The 14,634-nt window shown below is 46.7% G+C and overlaps 1 protein-coding gene across 2 annotated transcripts; it reads left to right on the forward strand.

The window, feature by feature from the left end:
• The first annotated feature begins 201 nt into the window (after positions 1-201).
• On the forward strand, positions 202-11,972 carry nat15 (N-acetyltransferase 15 (GCN5-related, putative)). 2 transcript variants are annotated; one of them, XM_029123089.2, is made up of 8 exons: positions 202-423; positions 1,658-1,940; positions 2,103-2,232; positions 6,086-6,182; positions 7,165-7,285; positions 7,382-7,495; positions 7,665-7,828; positions 8,452-11,972. In XM_029123089.2, the coding sequence occupies exons 2-7, from the start codon at positions 1,831-1,833 to the stop codon at positions 7,819-7,821; spliced, it is 729 nt and encodes a 242-aa protein (XP_028978922.1). In that variant the 5' UTR covers positions 202-423; positions 1,658-1,830; the 3' UTR covers positions 7,822-7,828; positions 8,452-11,972. The 2 variants fall into 2 exon arrangements, with proteins under 2 accessions (XP_028978922.1, XP_028978921.1); XM_029123088.2 differs by having other exon boundaries at positions 1,825-1,940.
• Positions 11,973-14,634: the final 2,662 nt, after the last annotated feature.

Raw genomic sequence — 14,634 nt, forward strand, 5'->3', positions numbered from 1 at the left:
TAAACTGGTCCATTCAGACAGTTTCATGATACACTTTTACACTTTTTATAATCCATGTATAAGATCCACTTAATGATTAAGACACAGACCAAATTGGAAACACGGAAATGAAGCATACGACATTAAAAATCTTGTATTTTTGCTTGGTGGAAAAGAAACTACAAAAACATATCGAGAGAACTACATTTCCGCACAAGGCTCTCAGACCGAGTCAGAATGACATACAGGAAGAAGCAGACTAGGTTAGTTGTCAAATTAGCAAAGCTAGCCAGCTAATGTATTGGTGGGAGACTCGTGTCAGTGGTTTCCTGATTAGAGAGCAATTTTGTGTGTCATCATGGTGTTTCCACTGTAGAAAACACTCCAAACTAAACCCAGGGAGTTTATCCTTGCCCGTTCCTCTTGCTCGAGCGCACAAACAAGGTAGGTTACAAAATAGTCGCGCTAGCTAGAAAGTTAGCACGGTTAGCTTGTCGGTTGGCTTGTAAGAGACCTTTGCTAGCTTGTAATTGTAGCCCTTTGTGGCTAATAACTTTTTTTTAGCAAACAGAGCCGTGTGTCGGTCAGTTATTTTGCCTTGAATCCTAGCTAAGTAGGTCGGTACTGGCTAGTTACGTCAGCTAACTTCTCTAGAAATGGTTTCTATAATGCAAGCTGAGTTGCTAGCTTTCTTGTTTAGATACAACCAAACTTGAAGCAAGAAGCGAACTATGATGTTTTATTACAGGTGTAGTAGCTGCAAGGTATCTAAATGGGGGAAGGAATTTGCTCGTATAGTACTTGTTTAGATTAATTTACAACTGTAACTATGTCAACCAGACAACAAACATGTCAGTTTGTTTTCCTGGGACCTTAAGACCTTATTTGTCATTATTTTGGGCGGAGGACTTGGCTAGCAAACTGATTGTTGTTCTTTTAATACAGCAAGACGGATACATAAAATACAGTTGCTACAGACGCTTTATGCCTTTTTATCCTTTCTTTGACTGCGTTCAAAATGTCTAATTTGAAAACGTTTTGTGAGGGACGTTATACTGAAATGTAATTCCAACGTTGGTGAAAGATACCTTTTCGTTTGGTATTCTATAAGCCATAACGTGGAGACAATTTTGTCCAAAGCCACAGAAACGTTCTGAGCTAGTTGGACTACTCCCTTCCAGGGCAGAGCCCTACAGTAAGATACAAGTCTGGTACCATTTGGGACACAGTGCTGACCAGCTCTAAATTTCAGGACCAAGGACAGTTCAGCTGGCAGTTCATAAACAAGCCAACTTGTTTTAAATTATATAAATAAGCCTGGTAAAGTTTTGCTAAGTTGCTGCTTCCATCCAGCTGAGTGTATGTATGTCTGACAGATTCTTCCACTAATATCTGTTGTTGGCAATACAGTCTTCAGTGATGATTTGTAGAATCAAGTTTCTGCTAATTTGTCTGTGTCTTGTTGCAGCTGGTGCAAAAAAGAAATCACACATCTATGTCCGTGTTTTGAGCAGAGTGAGAAATGCCTTGCATGGATAAAGATCTATGTTTTGGTGCCATTGTTTAGGGCTTTTACACAGTGACATGTAGTTCCTGTTAACATGCTGGGAAATTCTACATATGATAATACTTCTATTTAAACATTTTACTGTATAATGACCCAATTTAAACATTTCAGATATTTTTCTACAAAAAGAAATTGCACCACCTGCAACTGGACACAGACTTGTTCAGTGTCTTGGATAACATAACGGCTGAATAGAGTCCAGAAGACACATTTCCATGGCCGCTGTGACGGTGTAGCTACAGTAGTGAATGACTGCATCTCTCCCCCGTGGGCACTAGGCGTGAATGACCGACGTGGTCCCCCCCACTGCGCTCAGCGACGTCCATCTCCGCCTGCTCTGCCACGATGACATAGACAGCGTCAAGGTGCTCTGTGGTGACTGGTTCCCAATTGAGTGAGTACTCAGCCATGGACCAATAGGATTGCAGGATTGCTCAGTGTTTAGTGATACTAAACTGGGGCCCATGGAGCTCCTAGCAACATGTTAGCCAGCTGTACAGTTTGCACTGTAGCCCAGGCTGTGGTACTTAATCTATTTCTCACCTGGTCTTTGCAGGTACCCAGACTCATGGTACGATGACATCACGTCCAACAAGAAGTTCTTCTCCCTGGCCGCCACCTTCAAAGGAGGCATTGTGGGAATGATTGTCGCCGAAATCAAGGGGAGGACAAAAGTACACAAAGAGGTACTAACGTCATAGTTTTTTGTTTACTGACACTCACACTTGATAGAAAGACAGAGCAACTGACAGGCAGAGAAAGAAACAGAAAGACAGAATGACAGAGAGACACAGACAAAAACAGACAGAGAGAGACAGTGAGTAAATTGTTACCCATGGGAAGGTCACATAATATCTAAACAAACTGCAATGTGATTTGGCCCTAAACAGACAGACACATTAGAAAACTTGCTGACCACTTGGACTGATAGAAAACTTCAAAAAACACTATGTTCAGACTGTAGCAGATGTACGGGAAATATTTTCCCCTGAATTTTATAACAAAAATGAAAGATTAGAATGAACATCAGAAATTGAGAAAATGACACTTTCCTGGGGAAAAAAACTTGCCATATTAGACCGTCAACCCTGTCATCCCCACCGGGCCCCTCAACCCTGTCATCCCCACCGGGCCCCTCAACCCTGTCATCCCCACCGGGCCCCTCAACCCTGTCATCCCCCTCAACCCAGTCATCCCCACCGGGCCCCTCAACCCTGTCATCCCCACCGGGCCCCTCAACCCTGTCATCCCCCTCAACCCAGTCATCCCCCTCAACCCTGTCATCCCCACCGGGCCCCTCAACCCTGTCATCCCCCTCAACCCAGTCATCCCCACCGGGCCCCTCAACCCTGTCATCCCCACCGGGCCCCTCAACCCAGTCATCCCCACCGGGCCCCTCAACCCAGTCATCCCCACCGGGCCCCTCAACCCTGTCATCCCCACCGGGCCCCTCAACCCAGTCATCCCTCTCAACCCAGTCATCCCCCTCAACCCAGTCATCCCCCTCAACCCAGTCATCCCCACCGGGCCCCTCAACCCAGTCATCCCCCTCAACCCAGTCATCCCCACCGGGCCCCTCAACCCTGTCATCCCTCTCAACCCAGTCATCCCCCTCAACCCAGTCATCCCCACCGGGCCCCTCAACCCAGTCATCCCTCTCAACCCAGTCATCCCCCTCAACCCAGTCATCCCCCTCAACCCAGTCATCCCCACCGGGCCCCTCAACCCAGTCATCCCCCTCAACCCAGTCACCCCCACCGGGCCCCTCAACCCAGTCATCCCCCTCAACCCAGTCATCCCCCTCAACCCAGTCATCCCCCTCAACCCAGTCATCCCCACCGGGCCCCTCAACCCAGTCATCCCCCTCAACCCAGTCATCCCCCTCAACCCAGTCATCCCCCTCAACCCAGTCATCCCCCTCAACCCAGTCATCCCCCTCAACTCAGTCATCCCCCTCAACCCAGTCATCCCCCTCAACTCAGTCATCCCCCTCAACTCAGTCATCCCCCTCAACCCAGTCATCCCTCTCAACCCAGTCATCCCCGTTAACCCCATCAACCCAGTCATCCCCACCGGGACCGTCAACCCAGTCATCCCTCTCAACCCAGTCATCCCTCTCAACCCAGTCATCCCCGCCCTCAACCCAGTCATCCCCGCCCTCAACCCAGTCATCCCCGCCCTCAACCCAGTCATCCCCGCCCTCAACCCAGTCATCCCCGCCCTCAACCCAGTCATCCCTCTCAACCCAGTCATCCCTCTCAACCCAGTCATCCCCGCCCTCAACCCAGTCATCCCTCTCAACCCAGTCATCCCCGCCCTCAACCCAGTCATCCCTCTCAACCCAGTCATCCCCGCCCTCAACCCAGTCATCCCTCTCAACCCAGTCATCCCCGCCCTCAACCCAGTCATCCCCATCCACCCAGTCATCCCCGCCCTCAACCCAGTCATCCCTCTCAACCCAGTCATCCCCGCCCTCAACCCAGTCATCCCTCTCAACCCAGTCATCCCCGCCCTCAACCCAGTCATCCCCGCCCTCAACCCAGTCATCCCCGCCCTCAACCCAGTCATCCCCGCCCTCAACCCAGTCATCCCCGCCCTCAACCCAGTCATCCCTCTCAACCCAGTCATCCCCGCCCTCAACCCAGTCATTCTCGTCATCCCTGCGGTTACGAACCCTGTGGCTCTCGCAGTCTAGGGTGGATGGTACAGAGACCCGTAACATAAAACTCATGCAAAGTGGTGGTGTGTACATGGACAGTGGGAACAAACGACACAGACAACCAAAGCTACAGTCAAACATAAAACATTAATCATAAACACACGGTAAAGGGGGTAGGGAAAAGGGGCTGAGCTGGATCCAAGGAATGAAATAATATAGTCCAAACACCCCTTAGCTGAACTTACCTGCCTCAAGAACCGCTTAGCTGACTACTAACCAATACAAAATTACAGTGGGTGGTCCACTCAGTTCTAACTAGTGTTTTTAGACAGTTTTCCTATGGGTTGTGTATGCCCAAGGGTGACTTGCTAAAAAAAGCATACAGGTTAAACCGGGACTAAACAGCAAACAATTGACTAGACAACACCAAACAAAACACCCCAGCAATACTCACATGAAACAGGACAAAGTGAGATGTATGAATGAGTAGCTGTCTATCAAAAGGGTGTGTATCTCAACAGTGTCCATGTGGGGTAAAGCAATAGAGTCTCTGGGAGAACCAACTGACTGGGTTTTTAAACCAGGGATGTGTGATGTGATTGGGTAATGAAAAAAGGAACAAGTGGTGCAATTAAGAGGGGTTTCCACTGATTGGTCCACTCATGACTGCCAGGTGGGAAACACCACAGGATCATAAGGGACACTTGGGGGAACGGGCAGGAGGGGACAAACGCGCACACACACACACACACACACACACACACACACACAGGGTACCGGCATGCATAAGACCTGTCAACCCTGTCAGCCTCACCCTGATGACCTTTAGAACACACTTAACTGGAACCCCCGGGTTGTGTTCATAGAGGTTGTGTTCATAGAGGTTGTGTTCATAGAGGTTGTGTTCATAGAGGTTGTGTTCATAGAGGTTGTGTTCATAGAGGTTGTGTTCATAGAGGTTGTGTTCATAGAGGTTGTGTTCATAGAGGTTGTGTTCATAGAGGTTGTGTTCATAGAGGTTGTGTTCATAGAGGTTGTGTTCATAGAGGTTGTGTTCATAGAGGTTGTGTTCATAGAGGTTGTGTTCATAGAGGTTGTGTTCATAGAGATCGTGCCGTAGCCAGGCGTCCTTGACTTATTTAACACCTCTGTCTGTAAGGAGGAGGACAAGGAGGAGTAGGACAAGGAGAGAAGGGGGAGAAGAATATGGCATGTTTTTGACAACTTATTGTAAATGTTAACATGGTTAAAAACCGTTTAAAACCGTTAAACATATAAAGTTTAATAGAAGTTTACAACATGTCTAAGGTGGACACATATTTATTTGTTATCCACTATTGTTCATTTTTATTTACATTTTATTTAATTGTCCCGTAAATCCATATTTGCATGTTTTAGTTGTTGTTATAAACCGTGTCATGTAAACACCGATTTCTGTATTGATTATGGATAGTAAAGGGAGACTTCTTCTAGTGGTTTTCCACACATAGATGGAGACTAGGATCATGACTCAGCCGATATTCCCTTCATTACTGCCTCTGAACACAGACAGAGACATCATGAGTTGCTGATGGGGAGAGACAAGTTGTTTCAAGCTTACAGAGTACAGAGGCCTTCTCACAGAGTAATGAATAAATAAGGATATAATAATAATTACATTTTCTACAACACCATGTCAATGTGAGTCAAAACTGTTCAGGGAAATACAGAATAATGAAATATACAATGTCTTTTTAGGTTTTTTTCTATTATACAACAAGATGACAAGCAGTTTTGTCTGTAACATGAATCGGGATCCCCTAAAAGCACAGAAATGGTGAAAAGCCAGATTTTAAGTGGGTGAACATCCCCTTTAATAACTGCTTCCCCGTTCTGACCAGGATGGAGACATCCTGGCCTCTAGTTTTCCTGTGGACACTCAGGTGGCTTACATCCTCAGCCTGGGGGTCGTCAAGGAGTTCAGGAAACATGGAATAGGTACACACACACACACACCTGTATGGACACACAGACTCACACACACACACTCACACACACACAGACTCACACACCTGTATGGCCACACAGACTCACACACACCCACAACACACCGACTCACCCACAACTCACAGACTCTCACACACACACACACACACAGACTCTCACACACACACATCCACAACTCACAGACTCTCACACACACACATCCACAACTCACAGACTCTCACACACACACATCCACAACTCACAGACTCTCACACACACACATCCACAACTCACAGACTCTCACACACACACCCACAACTCACAGACTCACACACACACACACACACACACACACACACACACCCACAACACACAGACTCACACACACACACCCACAACTCACAGACTCTCACACACACACCCACAACTCACAGACTCTCACACACACACCCACAACTCACAGACTCTCACACACACAAACACACACACCCACAACACACAGACTCTCACACACTCACCCACAACTCACAGACTCTCACACACACACACACACACACACACACCCACAACACACAGACTCTCACACACACACCCACAACTCACAGACTCTCACACACACACACACACACACACACACACACCCACAACTCACAGACTCTCACACACACACACCCACAACTCACAGACTCACGCACCCACACCCACAACACAGACTCTCACACACACACCCACAACTCACAGACTCTCACACACACACACACACACACACACACACACACACACACACACACACCCACAACTCACAGACTCTCACACACACACACCCACAACACAGACTCACGCACCCACACACCCACAACACACAGACTCTCACACACACACACACATACAGACACTACACAAAAACATTTGCAAAGACACACTGACACTACACAGATACACACTCATTTGGACTCACAGACACACAGGTTTTTTCTTTCTCCTTCCCTCCCAGGCTCCTTGCTGCTGGACAGTCTGAAGGAACACATCTCCACCACGGCCCAGGATCACTGCAAGGCCATCTACCTCCACGTCCTCACCACCAACACAACAGCTATACACTTCTACCACAACAGGTAGGGGGGCCAGCTGGAGATCAGGGACCTCTGGCTGTTTGTCTGTGTGTTTCTGTCACCCGGTTGGTGGGTTAACAGATGGGCGGATCTCTACAGGGACTTCAGACAGCACCACTACCTGCCATACTACTACTCCATACGAGGGGTGCTGAAGGATGGATTCACCTACGTCCTCTACATCAACGGGGGGCATCCGCCCTGGACACTCCTATATCCTGCCGGCACAGTTGTGGGGAGGACAGGGACTTTGTTTGTTTGTTTGTTCTTTCTTTGCTTTCTTCTCAGCCTTTGTGTCCTCTCTCTTTTTTCTTTTCTCCTTCTCGTCGATGTCCCCTGTTGTTTCTTGGTCATGGTATGGTCCTTAACTCTTCTGCTGTACTGACTACATTCAGCACATTGGTTCAGCCCTGGCCAGTCTGAGTCCATGCTCCCTGCCCCAGAGGCTGTACCGCCAGGCCCAGTCCCTGCTCCGAGGCCTCCTTCCCTGGTCTGGCATCACGTCCAAGTCCGGAATACAGTACAGCAGGACCATGTGACCTGCAGGTGAGTGTGTTGGAGGTCTGGTGTGTGTGTGTGTGTGTTGGAGGTCTGGTGTGTGTGTGTGTGTGTGTGTGTTTTTGGAGGTCTGGTGTGTGTGTTTTTGGAGGTCTGGTGTGTGTGTTTTTGGAGATCTGGTGTGTGTGTTTTTGGAGGTCTGGTGTGTGTGTTTTTGGAGGTCTGGTGTGTGTGTTTTTGGAGGTCTGGTGTGTGTGTTGGTGGTGGTCTGGTGTGTGTGTTGGTGGTGGTCTGGTGTGTGTGTTGGTGGTGGTCTGGTGTGTGTGTTGGTGGTGGTCTGGTGTGTGTGTTGGTGGTGGTCTGGTGTGTGTGTTGGTGGTGGTCTGGTGTGTGTGTTGGTGGTGGTCTGGTGTGTGTGTTGGTGGTGGTCTGGTGTGTGTGTTGGTGGTGGTCTGGTGTGTGTGTTGGTGGTCTGGTGTGTGTGTGTGTGTGTTGGTGGTCTGGTGTGTGTGTTGGTGGTCTGGTGTGTGTGTGTGTGTTCGTGGTCTGGGGTGTGTGTGTGTGTTCGTGGTCTGGGGTGTGTGTTGGTGGTCTGGGGTGTGTGTGTGTGTGTTTGGCCGATCGGTTGTTGATTTAACCTTCATTAAACTCTCTCTTTTTGCCGTTTCCAGGGTGGCTGTATAGTATTTCCTCTCTGGAGTCTTCCCCTGGGATCACCAGGACCCTCTGACCCCTCCTGAACCCGTCACCAACACTCTGAGCCCTGGACAGACTGAGACCCCCAGAAACACCCCCAGAAACACCCACCCTCCCCAGAAACACCCACCCTCCCCAGATTCCAACCCACCACCGACTTGTTACCAATCAAGGCCACCCGCCCTCGTATCCACCCCGCCCTCGTATCCACCCCGCCCTCGTATCCACCCCGCCCTCGTATCCACCCCGCCCTCGTATCCACCCAGCTCACCAATAAACCCTGCTCCACCCTCTTTTTCCCCCTCTGTCCTCCAGCTCTCACCCAGACTATGTATTATATCTGTACATTGCATATACTCTAATTAATATATTAATTAATACACACATATTTTAGATATATAGATCGATCCTGTGAGGAGTTGGTTTTCTCTCCACCCTGCAGTCAAAACCAGTAAGGAAGTGGACGGTGAAAACCGTTCAAACACCTTTTTTATTTTGTTCCTTTATTCGCCCAGAACAGTGGTCAGAATTTATTCATCTATTATTCATCTGTTCTTCGCCACTACTTCTGGTCTGGAATGTTTTCAGATTCAGTCGGGTTTGGGTCAACTCTGTTTCAACTACCACCATTCAGGTGAATCTAGTCCGTGTAGAATGATTGATTTTTATTTTAATACAATCACTAAAGACAAATCCCGTGATCGTGCACATAAATGTTTTCAGTGACATCAATGCATGATTTACCAGGAAGTCTGTCTTAAAGATTCAGTCCATGATTTTAAGCACAACATTGTAACATAGTTTAATTTTGATAAAATACTATTTGCAAATCATTGTATTTAATTATATATGATGTTGCAAATCATATTATGTAGAAACTGGATGACGTAATGCAAAACTAGCTGAAATTATACAAAATCTCCACAGTTCAAGTTAAAGCATGCTGGAGTATAAAGGACGATAACATTAGGATTTCTACTAGATTATGTTTCAGTGCACTTTTGGGATTTTTCAACATAATATGGACTTTTTCTTTTTCTAATTGTGGTTTTTCTATTGTTTGGGCCGTTCATGACTTCATTTGATCTGAAATGGAATTTGACCTGATACCTTTCTGGCTGCCTGTTTCCTTCATGCCTGTCTGTAATTCTGCTGCTCGTGTAGACCTCCAGACTGTCTTGGGTTTTAACCCAGATTTTTAACATAGCTAAGATTAGATTTTTATGTCAGCCTGTTTGTAAAAAGATCTGACGGGATTCTATGGTAGATGCCCTGAGTGTGTCATGTATCATTTGTGTTCTGTGAATGCTTGTGACTGAAGGTTTTCCCTGAAAGACTGATCTTAGTCTGTTTTTGCTTTTCACCACAAGCCGATCAACAGTAGTGTATTATATAGGGAATAGGGTGTCATCCCTGGTCCAAACCAGTGCTGTAAACATGTGGTCTTTCTATATAACATGGTCTTTCCCAAATAAAAATAAAAAAACCTGGTAAAGAGATTCTTGGAAGTATGAGGGAATCCCAGAATTCTGGGTGGTTGGGATTTTAAAAACATTTTGTGTAAATTAGTTTTTTTTAAAACAATGGGACCACAATGGTAACACTGAACATAGTGTCAATGACACCAGTAAATCGACTGACCAGCCTGAATTGAGATTATTTGTCCATCAGTAGTGGAATTAGAAGGACATTTTAGTAGTGAAAAAGCAATGTGCAATGTAAAGAAGTGTGCATTAAAATTATTCATCATCTGTCAGTGCGAAAACATTAAGATGTTTCTTTAACAAAGTGCTTAGTAAAGCAGGGCCTATTAATACACTGTTAGCTTACTGAACTAGTTGCCTCATAAAGCCAATAGTTGAAGAAATGTTTCAAATGAAATCTCCACACAATACTTTTTAATTAGATTAACAACATTGTGTCCACTTTGCACAATGCCTTAGTATTACACAAATGGGGACCCTAGATCATTATATGGGGACCCTGGATCATTATATGGGGGCCCTAGCCCAGATGTTGATGAAGCAGGATGCAGGAATGTCTTCTGGCTTCTACAAATGTCACCCTTTTCCCTATTTAGTGCACTTTTGCCAAGGGACCAGCGGGGGGCTCTGGTGGAGTTTTGCCCAGGGACCAGCAGGGGGCTCTGGTGGAGTTTTGCCCAGGGACCAGCGGCATCTGGGGAGCTCTGGTGGGGTTTTGCCCAGGGACCCGCGTGGTCTGGGGGGCTCTGGTGGAGTTTTGCCCAGGGACCAGCGGGGGGCTCTGGAGGAGTTTTGCCCAGGGACCAGCGGCATCTGGGGGGCTCTGGTGGGATTTTGTCCAGGGACCAGCGGGGTCTGGGGGGCTCTGGTGGAGTTTTGCCCAGGGACCAGCGTGGTCTGGGGGGCTCTGGTGGAGTTTTGCCCAGGGACCAGCGGGGTCTGGGGGGCTCTGGTGGAGTTTTGCCCAGGGACCAGCGTGGTCTGGGGGGCTCTGGTGGAGTTTTGCCCAGGGACTAGTGTGGTCTGGGGGGCTCTGGTGGAGTTTTGCCCAGGGACCAGCGGGGGGCTCTGGTGGAGTTTGGTGTCCTAAATCGGGACTGGGTTAACACGTTAGAGGCACATGCTGTGGTTCAACTGGGTCTTGTGATGTTGAACAAGGACTCTCACATAGAATATAATTTAATCAAGGTGTTTTTAATTGTGCTTCATCCAAAGCACTGATATGAACAAAGGTCCGTTTTGTGTCGTAAGAGACTGCAGGGAAATCCCAAACTGAACTCTATTCCCTGTTTAGTGCACTAGCTTGGACTAAGTGGCTGTGGTTCAACATGTGCACTGCACTGAGAAGAGGGAGCCATTTGAGGCACTGTGCATGTGGCTGTTGGTAAATACAAGTTATATAATGTCCTCCAGTGGCCGAAGGGAGGGTTTTTAACCCGGTGTTTGTGGTTGCAACTGGAGCTGGTGTTCTTGTTAGAATTTCCTGTGGATCTTTTTTGTATGCCTTTTCTTGTATTTTATATCGACAACACAGAACAATGTACATCTTTATTTGGCTTTTTGATGGAGCCCTTTCACCACACTAGTGTCTTTGTTTTTGTTTTTTCAATAAGGAACAATTGTTATTTAAAAAATGTATTTTGCCATAACTTCAAATAACTATATTTCAATTTTCATGAGATTTGTTAATTCTCCAATATTCAATTGCAGAATATTTTCTCTGCCATATTTGATGTACCTTGTCAGTTTGGCTTTATGACTGGTTGATTAATCAGATGTGCTCTAAAACAGTTACAATATATAGAACAGTTGGTGGTTTCCAGGACAACACTGGCCTCAACATACAGTCCTCTTGACATCTAAATAACTACAGGTCTTATGTGAACTCCTATTCAAAAAAAGCCTTTGATCTTTTGCAGCTAGATTACAACTAATGACACAGTGCGTCCATTCATTTTCAAATGTTTTTTTGTTGTTACAGAAATAAATAACTTTTCTATAATGTGACTGTTGAATTGGGGTGGCTTACATTTGTCCTGATTCACATTTGGTGTACTGCCGCCTGGAATGTGCCAGTGTGTTGTCTGAACTGATGACACTGGAGTGGTCTGTGGAGGCCGGTTGGGGCTGGCAGGGTTAAAGACTGTGTTGTGGGTGCCCTAATGCCCTAATGTTGTCCCAAAAGCCACCTTCCCTTTCTCCAGTGGGAGAAGGGTCACTTCCAGTGAGAATACCACCCGTGTGAAGAGTGGGAGAAGGGTCACTTCCAGTGAGACAACGACCGTGTGAAGAGTGGGAGAAGGGTCACTTCCAGTGAGACAACGACCGTGTGAAGAGTGGGAGAAGGGTCACTTCCAGTGAGAAAACCACCCGTGTGAAGAGTGGGAGAAGGGTCACTTCCAGTGAGAAAACCACCCGTGTGAAGAGTGGGAGAAGGGTCACTTCCAGTGAGAAAACCACCCGTTTGAAGAGTGGGAGAAGGGTCACTTCCAGTGAGAAAACCACCCGTGTGAAGAGTGGGAGAAGGGTCACTTCCAGTGAGACAACCGACCCGTGTGAAGAGTGGGAGAAGGGTCACTTCCAGTGAGAAAACCACCCGTGTGAAGAGTGGGAGAAGGGTCACTTCCAGTGAGAAAACCACCCGTGTGAAGAGTGGGAGAAGGGTCACTTCCAGTGAGACAACGACCGTGTGAAGAGTGGGAGAAGGGTCACTTCCAGTGAGACAAACGACCGTGTGAAGAGTGGGAGAAGGGTCACTTCCAGTGAGAAAACCACCCGTGTGAAGAGTGGGAGAAGGGTCACTTCCAGTGAGAAAACCACCCGTGTGAAGGTTGGGAGAAGGGTCACTTCCAGTGAGAAAACCACCCGTGTGAAGGGTGGGAGAAGGGTCACTTCCAGTGAGACAACGACCGTGTGAAGAGTGGGAGAAGGGTCACTTCCAGTGAGAAAACCACCCGTGTGAAGAGTGGGAGAAGGGTCACTTCCAGTGAGACAACGACCGTGTGAAGAGTGGGAGAAGGGTCACTTCCAGTGAGAAAACCACCCGTGTGAAGAGTGGAAGAAGGGTCACTTCCAGTGAGAAAACCACCCGTGTGAAGAGTGGGAGAAGGGTCACTTCCAGTGAGACAACGACCGTGTGAAGAGTGGGAGAAGGGTCACTTCCAGTGAGACAACGACCGTGTGAAGAGTGGGAGAAGGGTCACTTCAGTCACCATATTTGCTGATTGGGTGGATGCCCATGAAATCTAGTATCCGGCGGTAAAAACTGAAAAGCATGTGACTAAATTCCCTATTTACGGTAATGGTTCAACTATTAGCAGGGAGGACGAAGATGGGCCTATCAGAGTCTAACTGCTGACACAATAAAGCTTTGGAAAACATTGTGCATGTTGTGATGGCTGAGCTTATGGGTAACAAACTATGAAGGAAAGTAAACGTCCATAGATTAGGCCTATTGTTATTAATGCTGGTGGGCTGTGTCCAGAGTCGTAAGTGAACATCCAGATCAGATGTACAATCAGGTGGACTGGGATGACCAGGTGGAGAAGGGCACGGACAACCAGGTGGGGTTAGGGCAGTGACTATCAGCATCACAGCCAGGAGAACTTGGGGCAGGAGCAGCTACGAGTCGTCAGGCTGGGTAGTCCTGAAACCCGGTCCAAGACCTCATCTGCTCCTGAGGTTCAACACCGGAAGAATTAGAGAGAGCAGCCCTTGGATTCAAAAGGATAGCTGAGCATACTTTTCAGACTGACCTTTGTCCCCAGTCACATAAACTAATGCAACGTATACAGCTGGGACTAAGACAGGACAGACTGACCCGAATCCCCAGGCACAATACTATAGCAGCAAAAATCTAGAGACTGAGAGCGGGGAAATGGGAGTCTGGAGACTTTCTCACCCTGTCTGAAGATCAACCAGGCAGGAAGTAACTCCACCTACTCAAGTAACTGCCAAGCAACCTGAATATAGCTTTGTTCACAACTAAGGAGTTGTCTCTTAAATAGTGATTGTGTATTTACAGTGTTAAGAGTAGTGAACTACATGAAGTTCAACTAGCAATTCAACCAGAATTTGCAAGAGCTTGGTGGAAGTTGAACTATAGTAATATTGTAAAATAACTATACTAAAGTAGTTAACAAACAAAAAGCAGAATTTCATTTGAAAAGTTCTATGTAATGGAAATGGGGGTTGGGACATCCTACCGTCTTCTCATCCACCCAATATGTTGGAATAGACCAGACAGAAAAGCCTTGGTGAATCAATTTCCTTTTCATCAGACCTGTCTAATTTTCTTTAAAAAGTGGAATAGACCAAGGCAGTTTAAGAATTAGTTTATTTTGCTCATGATATATTCAGTAAAATCTAAATTAAGAAAAGCTTAGATGTGTTTTGAAAGAATAACCTGGCAAATTTGCCATTTTAAACTGTGTTTAATAAAAGAACACATTATGTTAACATCATTGCTCCATGGCATTATGTTGTATAATTTATGATAAATTTCCCCCAAGTAGCTTTGATTTAGTGAACTACTTTTTCAAAGTAGCTTTAGTTAAGTGAACTATATATATTTTAAGGGTAGCTTTTGTGTAGCCAGCTACTCCCAATTTAAACTATATTATCAGAAGAGCTTCCCCACCCCAGCACTATATTTATTTATCTTACGTACTTATT

Source organism: Esox lucius, chromosome 11, assembly GCF_011004845.1.
Source record: "Esox lucius isolate fEsoLuc1 chromosome 11, fEsoLuc1.pri, whole genome shotgun sequence".
Lineage (NCBI taxonomy): Eukaryota > Metazoa > Chordata > Actinopteri > Esociformes > Esocidae > Esox > Esox lucius.